Source organism: Lipophrys pholis, assembly GCF_963383615.2.
Source record: "Lipophrys pholis genome assembly, chromosome: 8".
NCBI classification, from domain to species: Eukaryota; Metazoa; Chordata; class Actinopteri; order Blenniiformes; family Blenniidae; genus Lipophrys; species Lipophrys pholis.
In genome coordinates this window covers 2858668-2881895 of record NC_137630.1, presented here as the reverse complement: position 1 = coordinate 2881895, position 23228 = coordinate 2858668, and the positions used below count along the sequence as shown (strand labels likewise).

The window sequence follows — 23228 nt, the reverse complement described above, 5'->3', positions numbered from 1 at the left end:
GTGAACGTCTCACCTCCAGCTCCTGCTCCAGCTCCTTGTCGTCCTCCTTGTTCTTGTCCTGCTCTGTACTGGAGGAACTCCTGATCATTCTCCTCTGATTGAAGTCACTGATCTGCAAACAGCCAAACGTTCATCACCACCACTCAGATTACAACACAGATGCTCTTTATGTCAGGGATGTTGATCGTTCTCATCTTAAAGGTTGAAGTGATCAGCTGGTTGGACTGTGGTGTGAATGGAACATTTTATAGTGAGTGCTTCACACCAAAACTTAGATTCACCCATTCACATGCACAATGTCACCAGCCAATCCAAGCCGTTTGCTCAGGAAGCCACCTGCTGCCTCAAACTGTGTCAGTTACTCTAAGGAGCATGTTTGACTGTGTTTATTACTTCCACCTTCAGATTACTTTCTTTCCCTGGCGCAGCAGTTTGTATTTAGAAAATCACTCATCGGCCCATCTGAACCTGTGAAACAGTTTCAGAAACATCAACAGCTGTTTAATTATCAGGTTTGAACAGTGATGAGAGATTCAGGCCGAGGTGTGACCAAAAGGCATTTCTGAGTATTACAATAGATGAAAAATTCACTGGAAACAGCATATAATACATGGACAGTACAAATTACAGAGCAACATCCAAATAAGGAATAAAATATTTTCTAGATCACAAACCACTACATATTCTGTACTGTTATGATATTTAAGTTACTGTGAAGACGTCCATAAGAGTTTAGTTCGTCCAGTAAAAGCAGAAAGAAATCTATTTGGATATTGTGGAAATACAACAACTGAGACCAAAAACTAATCGTCACCATCAACTCTTCAATGTTTTTTTGGATGGAGGAAATAATCCATTCTCAATGTTTTATGTAATTTAACAAAACAGAACCAAGATATTTTGTATTTAAATGTGTTTGTACGTCCTCCGTATTATATTTTGGTTTAAAGTTCATTCAAACCAGCCTCATTTAAGTGGATATGAAGAGAAGCATGAAACCAAGAAAGCTTCCCCCAAAACGTCAGCTCACATTTCGTCAAGGAATCAGGTTCACTCTTGAATATCTGACTGACTTGTTGACCAAGTATGTACTTCACGTTTCATCCATTCATGCACATACTCACAGTGATGGCTGTTACACTGTGTACGTGCGTGAGCAGGTATCTTTGTGCTTTTGTTTGACAGTTCAATGTTCTCTCTTTGTGTTTCATGGCTCGACTCCCACCTGCAGGACTCGTGTGGGTCCATCTGGCAGCACCTGGACTGACAGAACCCCAGAACCAGGTCTCATCTTCTGGTTGATGAACTGCTGTTCGGGTTCCGGCTCCAGCAGGCCTGAATCTGGTCCCAGGACCACCTCTGCTCCATCGTACAGCCCAGCCACGCCACCCTTTACCTGACGGGGCACAAGTCTCACTTTAAATACAGATCTGAAGAGACAGGACCTGGAACCTAACATTCCAATAAGTTCTCTATTAGGGTGAAGAACTAGTGATTATGGTAGATGTTGTTTCTGTTCACTAAATGTTGTAACGTGCTCATAATCAGCACTGTGTTGGTGAGATCTGCTCTCCTTACCTGCACCACCAGTCGTGGAAGTCCGCAGGTCAGCATGCCAGAGCTGAAGTACCAGGTCTGCGTGGTGCTGCGGCGTGAGTCTGGCCTCCTCAGCATCAATGGCTCAAAGCTGGGAGACAGAAAGAAGAATACATCTGATGTGACACTGACAGCAGCAACCATCACTGATGAAAGAAGCCTGTCAGGTTGAAAACTGTGAAGTAATCGAATGTTCACACGAAGCTTCATGATGAATGAAAAGCTTTACTGCTGGCTCGGAACCAGCATGCAGATTAACAACAAGAAGGATCAAGTGTCCTTGCGGGAGTTACCCCAGTAACCCGGGCGTTACCCGGGCGTTACCCCAGTAACCCGGGCGTTACCCCAGTAACCCGGGCGTTACCCGGGCGTTACCCCAGTAACTCGGGCGTTACCCCAGTAACCTGGGCAGATGTTGTTTATGGCACTTGACTACTGTCGTAAAGTCCAATATGACACTGACCTGTTGTCACTGACCGCCGCCAGCCCAGCGATATCCAGCACCAGAGACGAGTCCAGAGGTCGTGGCTGGGCCAGCTTGCTCTGTGGTGGAGAGGATCCTTCGTGACAGAGCATGCCAGCTCCGGTCATCCTCCACAGTTGAGAGCGCTTCCCGGGTTCCTGCACACAACACACACATTGTCTGTCCACGGACCCGATCCAATCCGAACCGATCCAACTTTATTTATATAGCACCAAATACAACACTCAGTTCTAGGTGCTTTTAATAGAGAAAAACCCAACAAATCCACATGAGCAAGCAGATTTAATTGCGACTGTGGAAATGAAAAACTCCCTCTAACAGGAAGAAGTCTTTGTACAAACCAGACTCAGAGTTGGCGGCTTTTCTGCTGGCCGGTTGGGATGAGGGGATAGAGGAGAGGAAAGGAAGGGATAAAACAGACAAACAGATAGATTGAGGGAGGGGTAAAGACCCTGGTTCAGGTAGGCGGAGGTAAAGAGAGGTGGGGGGGCGGGGCACGGCAGTGTCTTGAAACAACCCTAACAGTAGCTTTAGTAAATACAAAAGTCTTGAGTCTCGCCTTAAAAGTAGAGACTGTTTCCACATGAGGGGAACCTGAAAGCTGAAAGCTCTACCTCTATTCTACTTTTAGAAAACCTAGGAACCTCCGGTAAGCCAGCACTCTGAGAATGAAGTGTTCTTCTGGGGAGATAAGGTTCTTGAAGATATGATGGAGCCTGGTTGTTAAGAGCTTTATAAGTTAGAAGGAAGATTTTCAATTCTATTCTAAATTGAACAGGAAGCCAATGAAGAGAGGTTAGTATTGGAGTGATGTGATCTCTGGTGCTGGTTCTTGTCAGGACTCTCGCTGCAGCATTTTGAATCAATTGAAGACTTTTTAAGCCGTTATTTTGACACCCTAATAATAAGGAGTTACAATAGTTACTTTGGAGGTAACAAATGATGGAGTAGTTTTTCAGCATCACTCTGAGTCAGCATGTTTCTAATGTTGGAAATATCACGGAGGTGAAAAAAGGCAGTCCTGCAGATTTGTTTAATGTGGAGTTGAAGGATAAATCCTGGTCAAAAAGAACTCCCAGGTTCCTCACAGTGGTACTGGAGGACAAAGTAATACCATCTAGTGTTATTATATCTTTAGACAATTTCTCTCTCAGATGTTTTATAATAATTTCAGTTTTATTCGAGTTCGGAAGCAGAAAATTATGGCTCCTCCAACCTTTATGTCTTCCAGACAAGCTTCTAGTTTAGAACGTTGGTTATTATCATCTGGTTTCATAGATAAATAGATTTGTGTGTCATCGGCACAACAATGGAAGTTAATGGAGTGTTTTTTAATAATGTTCCCCACGAGAAGCATGTATATAGTTAAAAGTATAGGACCTAAGACAGAACCCTGTGGAACTCCATGTTTAACTTCAGTCTGGACTGAAGGGTCGCTAACATGAACCAAGTGGAACCTGTCAGATAAATATGATTGGAACCAATTTAGTGCTGTACCTTTAAGCCCGATGATGTGTTCTAGTCCCAGAAATAGGATGTTCTGATTAATAGTATCAATGTTCTGATCAATAGTATCAATGCAGCACTGAGATCGAACAGGACCAGAACAGAGACCAGTCCTTTGTCTGAGGCTACGAGAAGCTCATTAGTAACTGTGACCAGAGTGTCTCTGTCCTCTGATGAACCTAAAACACGACTGGAAAGAATCAAATAGGTGGTTTTTGCATAAATGGTCACATAGCTGACTTGCAACTACTTTTTCTAGGAAATGATAGGATATAATAATAAATAACTGGAAGGTTGGATATTGGCCCTGTAACTTGCTCAAACACCTGGGTCAAGGTTGGTTTTTTAACAAGAGGTTTAACATCCACAACCTTAAAGGTTTGTGGTACATAACCTGTTATTAGAGATATGTTGATCTGATCTAGTATTGATGTACTAATCAGGGGGAAAATGTCTTTAAATATTTTAGTTGGGATTGGATCTAAGTGTTTACTGTCTGGATTCTAGGTTTCACAGTTTAAGTTACTCTACTAGAAAACATTTTAAAAAACATACTTCCCATAAAAAGTATCACTTCAGCACAGAGAATAAACACAATTCATGAAAACAAGACCATCGCCACTCACACCAATGTGGATATTATTCCAAACAACCCGGAATTTGTAGCCATCAAACTGTGTTTTGGTTTTGCTAACTGACTTCATCTTCAGAAACCGGCCCCAAGGGTTTCTGAGATATGAAAGATGGTGTCGTGGCAGCTCCAGCGGAAATATCAACATTTCACCAACTCAGGGTGAAAAAAAAGCCAGACTTTCTCAAAGACAAAGTCTTCAAGCCACTAAAGTAGTTTGAAATGTTGTGAAACTGATCGTTGAACGTGTTTCCAGTGTGAATCCAGATCTCGCGTGTACAAACGGGTTCTTGCTTCAGGAATCTTGGGGCGTTACCGTGATGCTGAGAGGTCAACAAACCTGGGCCTCCGTCGTGGAATATAAATGCTGGGAATGAGTGTTGGAGTGTAATGACGAGTTTCCTTCAGAAAGGTACTGACATCGTATTAGAGATGTACATCAACAACTAAAACTGGCTCCTAAAAGTTTGATCTGTCCTTTGTGGATTCTGGTAGAGTAACTTTAAAGTGATAAAGTATTTTTTTTCTTAGGGGAACTTTAATCTTGACATTTCACTCAGATTGTAGATTCTGCTTCATTGTTGAAATTGAAAGGGTACCTTCTTCTTCAGGATGACCCTCTGAGACTTGGTATCCACGTCCAGAACCAGCTCAGCACGATTCACCTGATGCTTCTTCCCCACCGGGCGGCTCTCCGCGTCCCTGCACACAGTAAACCACGTGGCCATCACAGCACGAGTCCTGAAAACCGTGCTTTTATTGAGCTGTGACGTCTCACGTACTGGGAGGTGTTAGTGGCTGCAATGTAGATGAAGTTCTCGTAGTAGAGTTTGTTGTATTCTCTGAAGAAGTTCATGTCGGCCGTGACCTCAGATGACCCCGCTCCCTTCACAGTGAGCGTGAGGTACGGCGGCAGCGTGGGCTCATCGCAGGCGTAATCCAGCACTGAGCTGGCCTTCACCTCCGTGTGCAACCGCATGTCGGCCACACCGTGCTGCCAGAACTGGATGGGAACCTGAGACAGAAGTCCAAGCATGTTAATCAAGTCCACTGCTCCGTCTTCATTCACCTCATCTTCTATTTCATGATGGTTTAAACAGCCCGAGTTAATAATCTGTTTTTCTTTCTTATTAATAAATACTAAGGATGTCCCGACCAGATCGGTAGATATCGGATAGGGGTCGATATTGGTGATTTGTGACTGATCGGGAATCGGCAAATCCAGCCGATCACCCCGCCGATCTTAAAAAAAAATTAAAAATAACTTTTTCCCGTCAGCTGCCGTAAAGCGAGCCCCGTTTGAGACCTGACGTAAACTGACGAATAGCAACCTCGCCGTCAGCAGCCTGAAGCCATTGAGAGGATAAACCAGCAGTCTGGAGGGATTTTAATGTTGACAACCAAACCAGTCCAGTGGCCAGTTGAACTATTTGCTTCACCACAGTCCTGAGAGATGGAGCACCAGAGCTTCACCACAGTCCCGAGAGGTGGAGCACCAGAGCTTCACCACAGTCCCGAGAGGTGGAGCACCAGAGCTTCACCACAGTCCCGAGAGGTGGAGCACCAGAGCTTTGTTTAACACAACTAATCTGATAAGACATCTAAAAAGTAAACATGCGGCGGAGTACGCTCAGTTTACAACAACAACTAAAGAAAAAGCCGCACCGAAGCAGCAAACTCTCCACTTTATAATAAAGGCTCAGTACCACAGGGGAGCGAGATGGTGAAACAAGAACCCAGAAGGTTCCACTAGTTTGAAGGGAGACTGAGATATTCTGAAGAAGTTTTTGAGAGTACTATGTTCAGAGTACTTTGTCAAACAGGTTTTACCACTTTGAAGTGGAATTAAGTGTTTATAATTCACATTGAAATGTAAAAGTTTAGTGACATTCAGGTCAAACCTCTCATACTGCTTTAAAGTAAACTGGAATTTAATACACAAAGAAGTTACTTTGGAGCCTGAGAGCTTTTGGAATTGGGTTCTGCTGATTGGTTTTACTGAATACTGTTTATGTTGTAGTTTTTTTTATACTTTATATGTTAGTCAAACTGATTCACTGGGTTTCATTAAAAAAAAAAAAAAAAAAGAATTTCCACAAAATCCAGGTGAAGTTGTTTAAGTTAAGATAAATAAGAGAAACAAGACTGCAGAGTGTAATTGGGTTTTTGTTGTTCTGACTGAATAAATAAGTTCTTAAGTTATTCTGAGAAGAATTTTGATTCAATAAGTGAGTTTTACAATAATTTCTAGGTAAACAAAGCTTCTACCAATAGTGCTTTTAGCTTCAGACATCTTAGTTGCTCCAAAAAATAGACTGTTGAGTATATTTGCAATAGTAATGGAAGTATCGGATCGGGAAAGTATCGGTATTGGCCGATACTCAATTCTGAAAAATCGGACCGGTATCGGGGGCCAAAAAGTGTGATCGGGACGTCCCTAATAAAAACAGTGTGTTGATACATGGTATGAGGTCGTGGATCAGTGAACCAGGCAGAAACATATACACACAGAGGAGAGAAAAACTGGTCTACAGATATTTGTATACGGCGGTGGAAATAAGTTGTTGGACACCATTAAAATGTAACACATTTTCAAATATTTGAATGAAATATTTGTCTTCTGCCATCAGTTAAGATCTGCCATTTATCAAAATATGAGGGACAGAACATTGTGGAAAAATCTTTTTGGTGTTTGAAATGGTGTGGCTGCATTAGATGCAAACATGTAAAAAAAAAAAAATACAATTAACAAAACAATGTTTTTTATATGTTTTATAAGAAAAACTAATAAAACTAAACTCTTCACAGTTTCAATAAATCAGATCTCATCATTGTCAGTATAAATAATTCACAGTAAGTGACCTGGCTGCCATGTTCCCCACCAGCATTCCTTACAGTTGAGGGCTGATCTGGTCTCGTTCCTCTTGAGTTACTGAAACATCCAGTTCTGACCTCAGCAGAACAGATGCACATGCAGAAAGGGTTTTCAAGAATGGCCTAATGCTTCAGAGTTCAATGTGCCATCGCAGACAGGAAGACCAAGATCAGCAGCACTCATGCATCCCCAAACCATGTTACTGCCTCCACCATGCGTGGCAGTAGGGACTGTGCTTGGTGGAGATGCTTGGCCTGATCTTCAGCGGATCCTCACATTAGCAGCAGGAAGATAAAGCTGGGAACTGGACTCATCTGACCACAGGATCTTCTTCCAGTTCCTGACTGTCCAGTTCTTGTGTGCTTGGGCCCAACGACAACCGCTGCCTCCCAATGCTCAGGGGCTTCATGACAGCCCCGAATGCCCTGTTCACCAGGATTTAAAGGTCCAACCTGGTGCAGTACGGGTGCTTGCTTTAGAAGCTAATGTGATTACAGTGAGAGGCTCTAAGAAACTATTGCTTTCAGTATAAGTTATTGGGGACGTATAATCCAACAGAAGCAGGACATGGAGGTGAGATCAAATCAACCAGAGAAAGTCTCAGTAGACACAACTGAAACTCATATAGTTACTCAAAGGAGGAACAAAAAGACAAAACTGGACAATATAAAGTCCAAAGCTGTGACCACTGCTCACATCTAATAATCTACAGTTAGCCCTGTTATATTCCCAGTGTTTAAAAGAGCTTTAAAGAGATCTGTGAGGTGCGTGTCTGTATTTTCACCACATTCTGTCTACAGACACAAAGGACGGCATGAAGGAGAGATCAGTGAGGCTCTATGGTTATTATTTTTATTAAATGTTGAAAAGCTGTAATGACAGCGGCTCACCTCAGAGATGTTGTCGATGCGGAAAGGTGGAGGCAGCTGATCGGTGTCGCTGAAGGAGATCTGGTACGTGGCTCCTTTCAGGGTGATCTCTGTCCGCAGGAAGAAGCAGTTTCCCAGGGTGTCCCTGTTTAAAACAAGAAAAACCTCAAACCTTCACACACAATACGTGTTTGACCAAAACACATTGAAGAAACGTAACTCCAGTGAGGACGGGCATTTATGAACCTGATGATGTTTTCCAAAATGAAAACCAACAGAATCCAGAATAAATAAATGAGACTATAGGAGAGCATTAAAGATATTAGGCAGCAAAAATCCCCGGGAGGTGAAGACCACCTGGTGGTGCTGCTGAGTGTTTCTGTGGACGTAGCTCACCTCATGTTGACATGAAAAGACTTTGGTTTGTTGACCTCGAAGCCTCCGGACCAGGTACAGTTCAGCGTGTCCATGAGACGCACACACAGCAGCTGGTCGTAGTCGTTTCTGGGCCAGTGGAAGACCACGCTGGAGCCAGGCAGGGTGGAGATGTAACCCTCCGGGTTGACAGTGCCCTGACACACAGGCACTCATTTATTACTTTATTCATCGTCCTGCGGTAAATATCGCGGACACACAAGATCTCAACACTGATTAAACACCGAGCACAGTGAGAACCATTCCTCTCAACACATCATTTCTTCAGCATCAGTGGTGATATCGACATCGTCCTCACTTTTCCTCTCGCAAACTCTCTCTGAGCGAAGGCCAGCTTGTGTGAGGAGCGGTTGTCCAGCAGGTAGCGGGGGGCAAAGGTCACGATGTGGGTGTCCCTGTAGCGTCCTTTTCCTTTACGAACATTGATGCCTGCGTGCATTAAACACACAAGGATGAATTTTAATATAAGAGGACAGAGAAATATAAAGATGCATCATGTGGTTTGCAAAACTATTGAGAACCAAATATCTGAAGTAACAGACGGAATGAGATTATAGTTAACAGACAGTACGGGATTGTAGTTAACAAATACAAAGGGATTGTAGCTAACAGACAGTACGGAATTGTAGTTAACAGACATAAAGGGATTGCAGCAGGGGGTGCTGCTGAGCACTAAGGATGTAGGATGTATTTCGGACTGGCTCCCTGAAATCGGACTTTTTAATAATATAATTTTACACATATTCGCACCATTCCTGTATACTGGGCATTATAACTGTTTGTATTATACTCTTGAGATTTTTGCTCTTCAGCTGCAACAACGAGAATGACGAGCCGAGCGAAATCAGACCTGACGAAGATGAGCTGTGCTAAGTCCCGACTGTCTTCCGAGCCCGACTCCCCCCGGACTTCTGATGCAAACAAGGTCCTGTTAGCAAGTATTAAGACGATGGTGGACGATATGCATGCAGATATCATCTCCTAGTTTCATTCTGTCATCTCTGCGACTGTAAAACGGGAACTATCGGCCGCTTTGGGCCCTCTGGAGAGTAAACTTAAAGTTCACGGAGAGACTGGAGCGGGCCTTGATCTATCAGCTAACGAGCGTGCTACTCAGCTAGCCGCTGCTAAGCTAACCACTCATGGAGGTGCTGACGAAGAACTCCCGGTGGAATAATGTGCGGCTGGTGGGCCTACTTGACGGTGCGCTGGGTCCCCGTCCTACCGAGTTCAAGGCCCAGATCCTCAAGGATTTACTCCGATTGGACGATAAGCTTGTTTCACATCCAGAAACACATTAAGAAACTGTTTGATAGTTTCAGGTCCGACCTTGAGTGGACAGGTGAGCTCCTGCCAATCTAAGCAGGTGATGCCTCTGCTCATGATGTTTAAACATTATGGACATCTTTTACTGCAAATGCCTACCTCATTGTTATTTTATTCTAACCCTAACCCTAACCCCTCTCTCTCTCTCTCTCTCTCTCTCTCTCTCTCTCTCTCTCTCTCTCTCTCACTCTCTCCCTCCCTCCCTCCTCCTCCCCCCCGGCTCTGTCCTATCTGCAAATACTGGATAGATATTTTTGATACTCTGTCGGTGGTTGTAAGGAGGCAAATTAAGCCAAGTGCTTTGTTTGGTGCCTCTCTTTCAGCGTCACTCCACAAGCCCCAAGAGGATGTTATAGTATTTACAACTCTCTGGGCGAGCAGGGTCATACTGATCACCTGGATATTGAGTCGACCTCACTGTCATACTCGCTGGATTAGAAACATTCTATATTTCATTGAACTGGAAAAGATTCACCTCTCAATTATTGGCTAGTCCAATAAATTTTGCAATATCTGGGATCCTTTTCTTCAACGTGTCCAAAGGATTAATGTCCCTCAAAGTGACCTATACATCTGAAAATGTAGGATGTGTGACCAAGGTGGAGGTTGCGGCTTAGGTTAGGTTAAGTTAGGTTAGGTTAGTTTTTTCTTTTTGTTTGCTTCTGGGGGAGTTGCATGTATGAGTGTTCTGAGTGTTTTTCAGTTCTACTGTTTGATTATAATTGACTGATAGTGTCATTTTTTGCAAAACACCTATGTGACTGAAAAAAAAGGGATCTCAGCTCACAGACAGTACAGGATCGTATCTAACAAACAGAAAGGTATCTTAGCAATGGAAATGGCCGTCCCACAAGACAAATGAAAACATCCTTCAACACAATGACCAGAAACACACACACTAAATACATAGATACAACGCTAATCCCAAATATTGGAGTACAAATGTTCAGATCCATGTGTATTGCAGCAATAGAAGAATCACTAAATCTCCATTCCTGTCCACCAGACTATGTGCCACAAATACATTATATACAGTTTAATGCAATAACACGTTTTATGCTATAAAACATGACTATGTATGTTTGTAAACATTTTTTAATATTTGGCTGCAGTCTTTTGCAGTCTGTCCTCTTCCGTCTTTTTTCAAGACTGTACTTAAGCTATCTTCACTTTACTTTGTTTCATTCATAAAGCCCCATTAACAACACCCACAGGCAGTACAGATGAGCAAATGAAGTGAGCTTCTGCTTCTTCGTGAGAAATTTCCCTCTAGTTCTGACCTCAGTACTTTCCTTGGAAGCTCAACTGAATTCAGGTAAGATGACTGACGTTCCACTGACTTCTGGGTAATCGCACAGAAAGCTTTGGGAGTTCTTCAGGATTTATGTGAATATGAGCTGATAAAATGTATTGAAACACACCAGAGTTCATCCTGCTGCTTCAGTCAATAAAAGGATCAGCCCTCATACACGTTGACGCTATTGCCACGCTTCACTGATCACATGCTGTGCATCGCACTTTAAACACTTCTCCATCTTCTTCTCTTCACATCATTCCGGTGCAAGTTGACCTTCATCTCATCGGTTGATAAAACTGCTCAACTTCATCATATCCTGTTTTAAAGCTCACCAAGGTTTTCCGGCCTTCAGGACTCCCTCTGGTGAAGGTTTCGCTCATGTCGCCTCTGACATGGACATAAATACCCCTGAAGAGTTTTCTCCATCTGTCAGGCTGTTGTGAAGAACATTTTGAAATGTTTTTTCTTCATCCTTCACAATGTTCTATGAGTTGTTTGGTGTTATTCAGCTCACTGATGCAATCTTTTTTGTAACCGTTGATTTGATCACACCTGACGTTTGTTTTCACCTTTCAGCTTGATAATCCCTCACTGAGGATGAGAGCCAGTGTACACAGGAGTGTGTGCTTGGTTTGTATGAATGCAGAAACTTGCCGATGTTGTAGATGAGTCCGGGTCTGTTTCCATGCTGGATGACTTTGACTGCTCTGACTCCGCTCCCTCCATCCAGGGAGAAGCCCTGGCACCAGCCTGGAACACCGTCTGGATGAATTCCTTTTCCAATCCGCATGGTGCACCTGAACAAGATGAAGGGGAGAATGAGGGAGGCTCCAGGTGGAACACACACTCAGTTTAACATGGCCGTTGTGTGTGTCACAGTCGTACATGGCAGGCTGCTCCTTGTCAGTGTAGCAGAAGAGTAATGGACTCAGACTTCGAGCGAGCTCGTGCTCTTCGAACTGGCCGGCTGCATCAGCCTTCCCATTGTCCTGACGGAAAATTAACGGCAAACCTGAAGGATGAAAACAAGTTCAGAAAGTTATCGTTTGATTTTCAGATACAATCAGTGCTGGGTTTTCTTTAAAGAGGAAAACGTTACCGGTCTTGTTGATGAGCCAGTAGGGGGCAGAGATGAGGATCTTCAGCGCTCCTTGAGCTCGCAGGATGATTCGGATTGTGAGACAAAGGAGGCGTTTGCTGGTGTCATACAGCCTCATGCGTACCACATAGTTCTGAGTGCCGGGAGGAATCAGCAGCTCTTTGCACGCAGGGAAGTTCTCCAACAGTACTCCTGAAAGACCAACACCAATAACCACGAGTCACGGCAGGTTAAATACATCATGCTTTCAGTGTGTCCCCGTGGAGTTTGCAATTCCAAGTGTCTCAGCGTTACATCGGAGACCTCCAGAAAGAGACCTGAAGAAATGTGCTTTTCAGGGAACCAGGCTATGTGAGTAAACTAAGTTTCTTTGATAGCATGATTTTGTATCTCACTGTGGGAACAGACATACTGAGTCCTGGATTTCTGAGCAGAGCTACACCCAAGACCAGACCCCTCGCTAGTCCTCTACCACTCTGATTACATGACTCCTGTGCTGGGCTCCGACTCAACAGAGGAGATCTTTACTTTCTGATGGCTGTGATCAGAAGCAGTGTTCAGAACTTTAGCAAGGCCGAGTGTTTTTGTACATGTAGCTGACGAAGGAAGTATAACTACCAGAGGCATCAAACATGAAAGAGATAATATTAATGTATATATTGCTGAAATTACGGCTACATGAAGCATAATCCTACCACCTAATGATGCTCCGCATTTCACAATCCGGTCCACTCAAAGTGAAATTAGGCTGAATGTGGCCCCTGAACTAAAATGAGTTTGACACCCCTGCTTTAGAAGGACACATTGTAGGAGAACCATCTGTCAGCAGTGGTCTCTCCTTACCGAGCTCCATGTTCTGAGACGTGTCTGCAGCGTGCAGCACAGCCTCCTTCCCTGGTTTCAGGGTCCCTTTGATCGACGTTCCCTTGATGTAGTAACTCAGGTCGCAGGGCAGCAGGTTGGCAAGCACCATGGTGGGCAGCAGGTAGATGGTGTGTCCCGGCTGCCGATAAATCTGTTTGGTACCTCCAGATACCTGCTTCTTGGCTGGCTGCTGCTCTGGGTAGTTCTCCTTTTTGGTCACAACACAAAACCTGCAAATGGCAGAGAAATGTGAGTCCTGAATGTGGGAGCCAGAAGAAGAGCCAGACTGATGTATCTACCTGAAGTTCCGCTTGTGGCTGTCATCGAAGTCTGCGGACTGACATTCCCTCTTACTGCTGGCGATCTCTCCAGGCCGCTCCACACTGGTCCAGTGGATGGGAACTTTACAGAAGAACAAACCCAGACCTGTAGGGCGAGCCTGCAGCCGCCAGGACGTCAGATGGAGGGGGACGGCCACGGCCTGGCCAGAAAGGATGGGGGGCAATACCACCGGTTCTGTAAACACAGAAACAGCCACAGGACTTCACTAAAACTGCACAACAAAACAGGACAAACAAAGCCTACTAATAACATGACTAGAAGTTGAAAATAAACTAAAGACATGTTGAATTTGATTCCAGCAACACATGTCAAAATATAAATAAGCTAAATCTCCGTCAGCTCCTCCTCTCCACAAACCCAAGAGTAGAATGAAATCAAATTCAGTATAAACTCCAAAAGTCCATGAATCAACGCCAGTACAAAAAGATGTACAGAAAGGTAAATTATTATTTACTTATAAATGATATTAATCTCCTGCAATGATCAGGAGTTTACAGAACATCAGACATCCGTTTAAATAGAGTAAAAAGTAAAGAAAGAGAGCAGTGTCTCACTGTCGGGCGCTGAGGGGCTGTCCAGCCGGACCTCCATAGGAACATCCAGGCAGTTCTTGACCATGAGGGCCGAGCGCACCGTGATCACCTTCCTGGCGCTGCCCTCCATCGTGATGGAGAAGACCACCCGTACAGGAGGAAGGGCCGAGAACTGCGAGGTCAGAGAGATTCAACGAAACATCTTTAAAGACCGTACCTGTGCGTGTCAATGGAAACTGAATGTTTCACTCATTTAAAAAGCGTGCTGGGATCAGACTGGGTAGACTCACATAAACATGAGGGTGGATGATGTTGGTCCTGCTGATCGGACTGCCAACCTGTGGGCACAGATAAGAAAACCTGAGTCCAAAAGTCCTTCAAATGACCTTGAATGAAGCTGGTTTCTAAGTGTTGCTTACGGTGTTTGAAGAGTTGTTCCGATCTGGAGCTGCATAGCGGAAGAACACACCCACTTTGTCCACAGACACGGGTTTGACTTGTTCCCATCCACACACCTGAACCAGCAGCTGGTGCAGCTTCAGCTCGTGAGTGTGTCTGCAAAGAGGGACACGGCAGGAATCAGAGACACATCATCACAAATTCATCCGTCACCGTCAAGTTTTCCTCACGGTCAGAGTTTTGTTAATTTGACAGAATGTTCTGGTGGATCAGTTCTGTTCAGTTATATCAGTTCTGGTGCTGTGAAGGTGTGTCAGTTTAGTACCGGTGACGAAGTTTCTCACGGGCCTCGAACTCGAAGGGGATCTCCTCCCCGGGCAGCACCTCTCTCCACTGGCTCACATTGTGGGTGTCGTCAGTTCCTGGACCATGGACGTTTGAGATGGAGTCTGCACTGCTGCTATGAGACAGCGCCACCCTAGGGAGAGAGCGTGAAGAGTGAACCTCTACGTTTATCACAGAAGAGTTCCTACAGTAGTCTGGAGTGTCTAAACAGAGAACCCTAGATCTAAACGAAGAAGCTTGATCTAAATAGAGAACCATTATCTGTCATAAAAACATTCTTAGAGATTCATGGGGAGAATTTTAAAAAATCTGAACTCGGCACCGTGAAGCAGTTCAGAACAAACAGCATTAATATTGTGAATCTGATGGATTTTCATGATGCATTTCTTCTACATTGTGAAACAAATGTGGAACTTATTGCATAAATGCCATATATCAGGATGGGAAAAACAATCAAGAGGAGGTGATGTGTCTTTTTCAAACAATATTAGGTTGATCAAATCTCACTAAATTTCTCAATCCTAAACAAATGTTTTGTACAAAATCTGAAAGGTGTGCCATTTTATAAAGATTGTTCATTATTCGGGCTGATATCAACTCCAGCGATCTGCGCCATTAAACGTGATGACCAGTCTAGCTTTTTCTAATGGAAACTAAAGTCCCCTTTCAGTCGATCACTCAGTACAACACATATTGCATGGGCTATCACGTCCCTGCCAGGCTTGCTGAAGCCACTTCTATTCACGCCTTTAAGGAAGATGATCTGTGATAACGTATGTGAGGCTTCGCCTGCAAATATAAGCCAGCGACATCACAGTCATAACTCAGTTCTTTTTTTCATTTGGAAGAAAATATTTTATTTTAAGTTGTGCACAGAACAATAAAAACAGAAAGTACAAGATACAACTGCAAGCAACTAAATAAAATAAGAAAATAAAAACAAATTAAAGCTGCAAGCAGCGTTGGTTGGGACCTCGACCCTTGCGGGTCGTTGGTGATTTGTAACCCTAGCGCCCCCATAAGGCCACCCACCAAATATCAGCTCAATTGAACAAACTTTGTTGGCATGCTACACAGTGTGTGACATCATGTGTACTGGTATGAAAACCAACCAGGCTAAAAGCAACACTGCTGTTGCAGCCAAAGCCAGAAATGAACAATGATGACAGTGATGAACAAATATGGCTTATAAAATGCATGTACTTTCATTTGATGTCATTTTGTGTTTGTGTGAGTCCACGTGTTCGAAGTGGCTGCATTCATTAACAATCACCGACCATGGCCCAGCAGCCTCCTGCTGTATTTGTTGTCTATCTCTTTCTCATTCATTCTTCCACAGGGCGATTAAAAGACCTGGATGGGGTTGCACTCACCTGGTCGGGGTTGTGGTCATAGTGGCGAACCACATGGTGCACCCCGTGTGGTTGCGCAGAGCGTAAGGCACAAACGGCTGCCTCCTCTTGGACAGTTTGGCATCTGGTGGAAATGGAAATAATGATTGACCAGCAGGCATGCTCCTCTGCTTTATTCAAACCTAAGTTTGACTCCAACAGTTATGCACTTGTTCTTGCACTTTCTGGTTAAAAAGCCAAAGAGGTGTGCTGGATTTTTCCTTTAAAGGGGCACTCCAATAAAACTACCAAAAGGATGTATCGATGAAGGAGAGACGATCAATCCAAGTGCTGTAACCTGCTGTGTTTATTCTGCTTCAACTCTGGAGGTTTCTGGATGTTAAATCGTCAGTTATTATATGTTTTCACTTGAACAACTCTGTAGTTCCGAGACGGATCCGTTCGAATTACAAACCACTGGAGTACCCCTTTAAACAACACTGTGTTCAAAGATGGAAAAACTCACATTTTCAACATTTACATAAAGAGTTTTTAGCCGAGCTGAATATCCCTTCCTCAGGTTCTGCACATGAGTGCAGCATCAGCAAGACTGACATCAAGTTTTACATGGTCTATGTAAACCCTTCAGGTAAGATATAGCTCAGCCACAGCATGCACTTCACTATATAGATTTAGAAATATCAGGGCTGCACGATATCAGCTAAACACACAAAATGTAACTGAGATTGGACTTTAGGATTTTCCTCCCTTCATTTTTTTAATAATTTCTTTGTTTTTTTGTGCTTCTGACCCTCTGATTGTCCACACAAGATGGCGTGCAGAGTGCACGCGCCGAATGCAGTGGGTGGACACATCATTTAAATCACTTCAGTTAGGGTTTTGCGATATATAAATTGAAATACATATCACACAGCCCTTCTATATAAATATCATACCAGAAAGGGAGGATAAAATCAACTTGTCAAACTGTAAAGTGAGATGTGTTCACACCTGTGCATCATCATCATCATCATCATCAGTAGCAGCAGCAGCAGCATAGTGGGTAAAGAATTGGTCTGCAATCAGTTTGCAGTCAAGCTGAAGTAATACTATGAGGTACACGTCAGGATTATTGTAGTGTTAATCAAATGCATAGTGGAGTTAAAACAGCAGAAACAACAATGAAGAGTTGCTGCTTTGGTTCTGTAAACCTTCCCACTCTATGTTGGATTAAACATCTTTGCTTTATTCAGACTTCAATCAAACCACATTAGAAGTGATTTAAAAATTGATCAAGGCTAAACTGGTAAAGGGTTCTTCTTTCAATTGTTTTGTTTTTTAAAAAAACACTGCGAACAGATGAAGTCACACCAGAATTATTTCAATTTGTTAATTCAACAAAGACCTGACAAGTGTGAACACAGTCCTGTTTGAGATCTGCTTTGCATGCTGCATAGTCAACAACCTACAGAATGTCAAGAGGATTTTCCAACGTACTGAGCATGCAGTGGGACACATGCTCAGGCAAGATTTCAAAGGAAAGCATGCTATGAACTGCTATGAGAGAGTACAGAAGCCGGGCATGGTAGAGGTCCGGTGCAGAGGAGAAGAGATGCTCAGTCAGCCTTCACCAGGAGCTAAAGAGCAGCAAAGAGCCAGAAATCACACAAGATCTGATGAGGAGAAGAGAAGAGCTGGCAAAGCTGCAGACCATCTCAAGTAGGAGGCCGTTGACAGTGCACAGAGCACAATGGCTCTATATATACAAGACGAAGAGCTGGGAAGCATCCAGCATTCACTCTAAAAGCTGTTGGCTTCACTATGAAGCCACAAGTAAAAGCAGTGTAACAGGCGGATGCTCTTAGGACTCTTGTAGATCCACCGCCTGCAATCAAAGGGTTTGATGAGGGACGACTTCTAATAAAGGTCCAGGAAGACTGGAGGAAAGCAACATCAAGTTCAGCCACAGGCCCAAGTCTACAAGCAGTAACGCCTGGAAAAGTCCGAGAGTCACATGGAGGAGGTGAGAGATAGCCCGGCAGGGGGCTGAATCCCATAAGAGGAAGATTCAAGAAAGACTGAGGCCACACTGGAGATCTGGATAAACTGTCTCCAGTTGCATCTAAAGGTGGTAGGTGGATATTTACGTCACAATTTGTGATGTCGTGTTTTTTTCCAGGATTCTGATTGGTTATCATAGCTTCATGCTTCTCGTTATACTGCCCCCTACTGGTTTGGCATGCTCATAGTAGCTCTGAACCAGGTGTGTATGCGGGTCTGTGTCAATAAAAGATTTTTTTGTAAACGTAGAGGGAGAAATATCCATTTTTGTAAAAAGCTGGGTATGTGTAAACGTGGCCTGATTGGTTCATAGAGTTATCCCTGCAGAGTGAAGAAGGGAAGTGTGGAGGAAGGCGAATGCAGCGCACCTGACAGTTATCAAGGGCTGCTGACCTCTTTCCCATTAAAGGGAGGAGCCACAGGGACATGAGGGATACGTGGAGAAAGCTGCTCACACACAGGAGAGCACCACCTGGAAGAGGGAGGGTGTGTGTGTGTGTGTGTGTGGGTGTGTGTGTGTGTGTGTGTGTGTGTGTGTGTGTGTGTGTGTGTGTGTGTGTGTGTGTGTAAACTGGGAGAACTGGCTCTGCGTCTCTGTGTCCGGACCCGGAGGAAGCAGGGTCTCTTGTGATTGGAAGATCTTTGTCTGCATCTGACACTGTGATTGGCCAACATCCTCACCAGCAAGAGCTGCATGTGGTGGGATGTCAAGATCACACTGGAGAGGCGGCTCCACTGAAGTACACGATGCATATGGCTTCATCCAGATGACTATGATCAAATAACATTTGACATTCCACATGGCAGATTATATCCTGGATTATTACAGCCAGTTCAGATGAACGTGGATGCACATGGATTCTCCAGGCTTGGAAAAGACTGTTGGGCTTGAATGAGCTTCAAATCACGTTGTGAAGAAGAGCAAACTCACAGGCAAACTCCATTTGAATGGAGGGAACACCAGATCCAGAGAAAATGGAGTAAAATGAAGATGAGTGGTGGTCTGACCATCCACAGCATGCCCGGATGGGTTCAAGGTCTGATGCTGACAAACATCAGGTGACCTCAAGGCAGACCACTGATGATGAGTTCAGGAGCAGAAGAACATGTATGTTGATTGTACTGAGAGCAGATTGGGCTTCAGTGTCGGACAGGAGACACGTGGACAGACAAGAGATGTGTATCAAATCAGCCAATGTTGAGATGTCACACTCTACCGCCAGAGTCACAGCCGCCCACTGTCCAACCAGGTGAGGTTTCTGTAGCTTGTGCTTTAGCTGTCAGTTCAGCGACAGTCAGAGTGAGTAAGTGTCCTAGTATTACAGCCCAGTGTCGCGCTCAATGAGGGAGCGAGAATAAAGGACGACTTCAAACCACCTTTTTGATTTAGTTTTTTTTTTACAGTGTGGATACAATAGACGTTGAACAGTTGAATGTGATGTATTGCGTTTTGCACGGGCTTTATTAGAAATGCTTATTCACTCAGTACACTGCAGCATGCTGCGGGAGCTCCTCAGGATAGCTGCATGAGAGCTGAGATGTTGGAGGCTGTGTGGGCGGCTCCGCTCTCAACTGTACCTCCGTGGTGAATATGCTGCTCGAGGCAGGTCAAGCTGGCTGTGCTCCTAGTTCTAAGGTTAGCAAGAGATGCACCTGACAGCAGAGAGAGACAGTTACTGCACAACAAAGAGACATGCAAAGGGAACACGCAACAGTGTCAGAGCTTTCATCCCTCCTTCATCTACTCAGTCCATGCTTCAGTTCACCTTCTCCTCCATCATCTTCAGAACAACAAACTGGTTTACAAGTGCCATGTTTGGTGCTTCGACTTACTGATGCTCATTTTACTTTTATCGCACAATAAGGAACAACTCTGGAGCAGGCCTCTTACAGGATGAAGATCTAGAACCTAGAGTAAAGCTGTTCTATCCTCTGAAGATCCCAGGTCAAACACACAGGTTTATCTTCACTCAGCTGCGTCAGCCTCATAGTTCCACTTCAAATAAAGCAGCTAAAGGCTTTAGGAACCTTCATATAAATATGACCAACAATAAGTCAATATAGGAGAAGACTAAAAGAAAAGTCATGAGAACAAGTTTTATTAAGTGACTGGACCTTGCTATGAGGTTGGCTCATCTGTGCAGGACAGTGCTTCAACTACACCAAAGAAACAATAACAACAAGGGATGTGACCTGTTTGCACCGGAGCTTTTTGTGCTTTCCTTGTTTTACCTCTCAGGTCTGCCACAGTTCAATCAACTCAATAAAACTAGTCATTACATCATGATACAGTCCATTTTCAAAATCTCTCAGTCTTGTAGAAATGTCATGCTCAAAAGGTGTGAGGGTTCTGAATAACTGCTGAAACTCTCTTTTCTTGAGTCTTTATTGGACTCAAACCAGTTCACTACTGTGTGAGCTGTAATGCAGTCTGATGTTTGTGGTGTGAAAACTCACTCTGTTCACAGCTGGGTGGATCCACCGAAGAGCCGATCCAAGGCAGCGGGGGTGAAGATTGCGGCGTGTGTTCTTCCTTGTTACAATAGTCTGCTATCCAGGAGCTTTTGGTGGTGTTGTATTGTTCTGGCAGACACATTGGACTAGTTTAATGCAGCATCGGGCTCACCTGAATGAAGCTCCACAAGCCGCTCATCAGTTTGTTCAGTGGAGACGAACATGTCCTCTATACTCACCGAGCAGAACCGAAGTGATGTTTACATCCAGTCTCTGTTTAGCTCGAATCCCCATTTTAAGACGAGGAGGGTGAAGTCGACCAGCGGCCTGCTGCTGCCAGGACAGGAAACAAGGCCAGGGCTCGATGAAGGGCTCCCAGCCTGAAATACACAGAGACAGAGATGGAGACAAACAAACACAGAGACACAATAGTAAGATTTTGAAGTCAGTTTTATAATTCCCTCCAAACACGTTCTCTGTAAAGACGTCCTAATTCAATCTTTTTTTCTTTTCTATACCATTAATCTCTGGAACAAATGTTAAACATTATATATGTTGAATCTGGACAGGGGGGAGTCAAAAATAAGACCATTGGGCCAAAACCAGTTTTGATGAAATTAGTAAAGAAACAGGAATCTTGGCCAGAAGATGAGTTATGCAGCATTTATAGCGGAAACCTCATGGCGGGCGAAGTCGTGTTAGCATCAAAACCAGATTATAATGATGAGATGAAGGCTGCAGGTATTGAGTGTGTTGAAGAGCACAAGGACATTAGTGAGAGGAGAGAAACTGGTACCCAGGAATTCTAATCTTTGCTATAGAACAAACAAGATGGCGCCCGCCATGGTCGATGTGTTTGCTCGCTCCGCGATCGAATGCCGGCTTTTTCTTCTTTGTGTGTTTTTTGTTTTCACCACAGGACACAACTGTCATGCGCTGCTAACATACAACAGGCAGACTGTTTTTACTGCTGAGCTGTCATCCCTACTCCTTACCAAGGGGATTTACGTCTGTGGTTTTGGCCACTGTTTACATTCCTCCGCGAGCCGACGCCACAGTGGCGCTCGGCGAGCTTCATGACGTCATCAGCCCTCTCAAGACGGCTCATCTTGATGCCGTTTTTATTGCCGCTGGCGATTTCAATCACTGCAACTTACAGTCTGTATTTTCCAAATATTACCAGCATGTGGACATTCCCACCCGTGAGACAAACACCCTGGATCATGTCTACACTAACACACATGGGGCATGCAGGGCTGCAACCCGGCCCCATTTCGGACACTCGGACCATATCTCTTTGTTCCTGTATCCGGCCTCCAGACAAAGACTGAAGCGTTCACCCCCTGGCACCAAACACGTTAAGCTCTGGACCCCAGAGACTGAGGGCACACTGCAGGACTGTTTTGCTAGGACAGACTGGGATGTGTTTAGAGCTGCAGCCACACTGGAGGACTCTTCTGTCAGTATACAGGACTATACTGAGTACATTAGAACCTGTGTTAACAACATCATACCCACCGCACAAGTCAACAAGTTTCCCAACCAGAAGCCCTGGATAACCAGTCAGGTACGACACATGCTGCGTGCTCGCACTACTGCATTTACATCTGGCAATGAGAGTGAGTACAAAGCTGCAAAGTAGGAACTGAGGGAGGCCATCACAGCGGCCAAGAAGCAGTACAGAGAGAAGCTGGATGACTTCTACTCCACTGCTGACTCCGGGTGGATGTGGCAAGGCTTGCAGCACATCACTGACTACAGGACCAGCTCCAGCACCATCAGTGCCTCAGACAGCCTGCCAGACGACCTTAACACCTTCTACGCACGCTTTGAGACCTCCACCCCCAGCACAGAGAGGAGGAACCCACATAACTCCCCCAACCCCCACTGGTCGTCTCATCAGCCCAGGTACACACAGCCCTGAGGAGGATCAACCCCTGCAAAGCAGCAGGACCAGTCAGCATCCCTAGGCCGGCCCTCAGAGCATGTGCCAACGAGCTGACAGACATTCTCACCTCATTCTTCAGCCTTTCTCTCAGCTAGAGCACCGTCCCCTCCTGCTTCAACACCACCACCATCACCCCCCCGCCCCCCCTCCCAAGAAGAGCACCCCCAGCTGCCTGAATGACTATTGGCCAGTAGCACTCACTCCAATCATTATGAAGTGCTTTGAGAGGGTGGTGCTGAGCCAGATTCAGAGCAGTATACTGGACACTTTGGACCCACTGCAGTACGCCTACCGTCCCAACAGGTCCACCTCGGACGTCATTGCTGCTGCCCTTCACTTTTCCCTCTCCCATCTGGAAAATAAAGACTCCTACATCAGGATGCTCTTTATTGACTACAGCTCTGCTTTCAACACAATCATCCCCCACAAGCTCCCCCACAAACTGCTTTCTCTTGGACTTCACCCCACCCTTTGTGACTGGCTCCTGGACTGTTTGACTGGCAGGCCCCAGACTGTCAGGATGGGGCACAGGACTTCAGCCAGCATTATCACCAACATTGGCACTCCTCAGGGTTGTGTCCTCAGCCCCATCCTCTACACCCTGTTCACCCATGACTGTGTCGTGTCTCATAAGGACAACACCATCCTGAAGTTTGCGGATGACACGGCAGTGATTGGATATATCACTGGCGGAGGCCAAGTGGCCTACAGGAGGGAGGTGTCCAGTTTGCTGACATGGTGTGAGGACAATAACCTCACCCTCAACACGGACAAGTCGAAGGAGCTGATAGTGGACATGAGGAAGCAGAGGGGTCCTCATCAGCCACTGTCTA

At 44.8% G+C, this 23228-nt stretch overlaps 1 protein-coding gene across 2 annotated transcripts in view; it reads right to left on the bottom strand.

Moving 5' to 3' along the window:
• vps13d (vacuolar protein sorting 13 homolog D) overlaps nucleotides 1–23228 on the bottom strand; it is a gene marked incomplete at its 5' end in the record, with an annotated part of 91638 nt that overhangs the window by 7759 nt on the left and 60651 nt on the right. For both annotated transcript variants that reach the window (XM_080469480.1, XM_080469481.1), the window contains 21 exons: nucleotides 14–112; nucleotides 1226–1396; nucleotides 1579–1687; nucleotides 2060–2217; nucleotides 4817–4919; nucleotides 5000–5232; nucleotides 7983–8106; nucleotides 8358–8533; nucleotides 8695–8825; nucleotides 11674–11816; nucleotides 11905–12031; nucleotides 12119–12310; nucleotides 12962–13212; nucleotides 13282–13498; nucleotides 13879–14029; nucleotides 14148–14195; nucleotides 14277–14412; nucleotides 14582–14734; nucleotides 15975–16077; nucleotides 20451–20576; nucleotides 20687–20827. In XM_080469480.1, coding sequence (XP_080325606.1) covers nucleotides 14–112; nucleotides 1226–1396; nucleotides 1579–1687; nucleotides 2060–2217; nucleotides 4817–4919; nucleotides 5000–5232; nucleotides 7983–8106; nucleotides 8358–8533; nucleotides 8695–8825; nucleotides 11674–11816; nucleotides 11905–12031; nucleotides 12119–12310; nucleotides 12962–13212; nucleotides 13282–13498; nucleotides 13879–14029; nucleotides 14148–14195; nucleotides 14277–14412; nucleotides 14582–14734; nucleotides 15975–16077; nucleotides 20451–20576; nucleotides 20687–20827 — 3092 coding nt within the window. The remainder of the gene's footprint in view (nucleotides 1–13; nucleotides 113–1225; nucleotides 1397–1578; nucleotides 1688–2059; nucleotides 2218–4816; nucleotides 4920–4999; nucleotides 5233–7982; nucleotides 8107–8357; nucleotides 8534–8694; nucleotides 8826–11673; nucleotides 11817–11904; nucleotides 12032–12118; nucleotides 12311–12961; nucleotides 13213–13281; nucleotides 13499–13878; nucleotides 14030–14147; nucleotides 14196–14276; nucleotides 14413–14581; nucleotides 14735–15974; nucleotides 16078–20450; nucleotides 20577–20686; nucleotides 20828–23228) is intronic.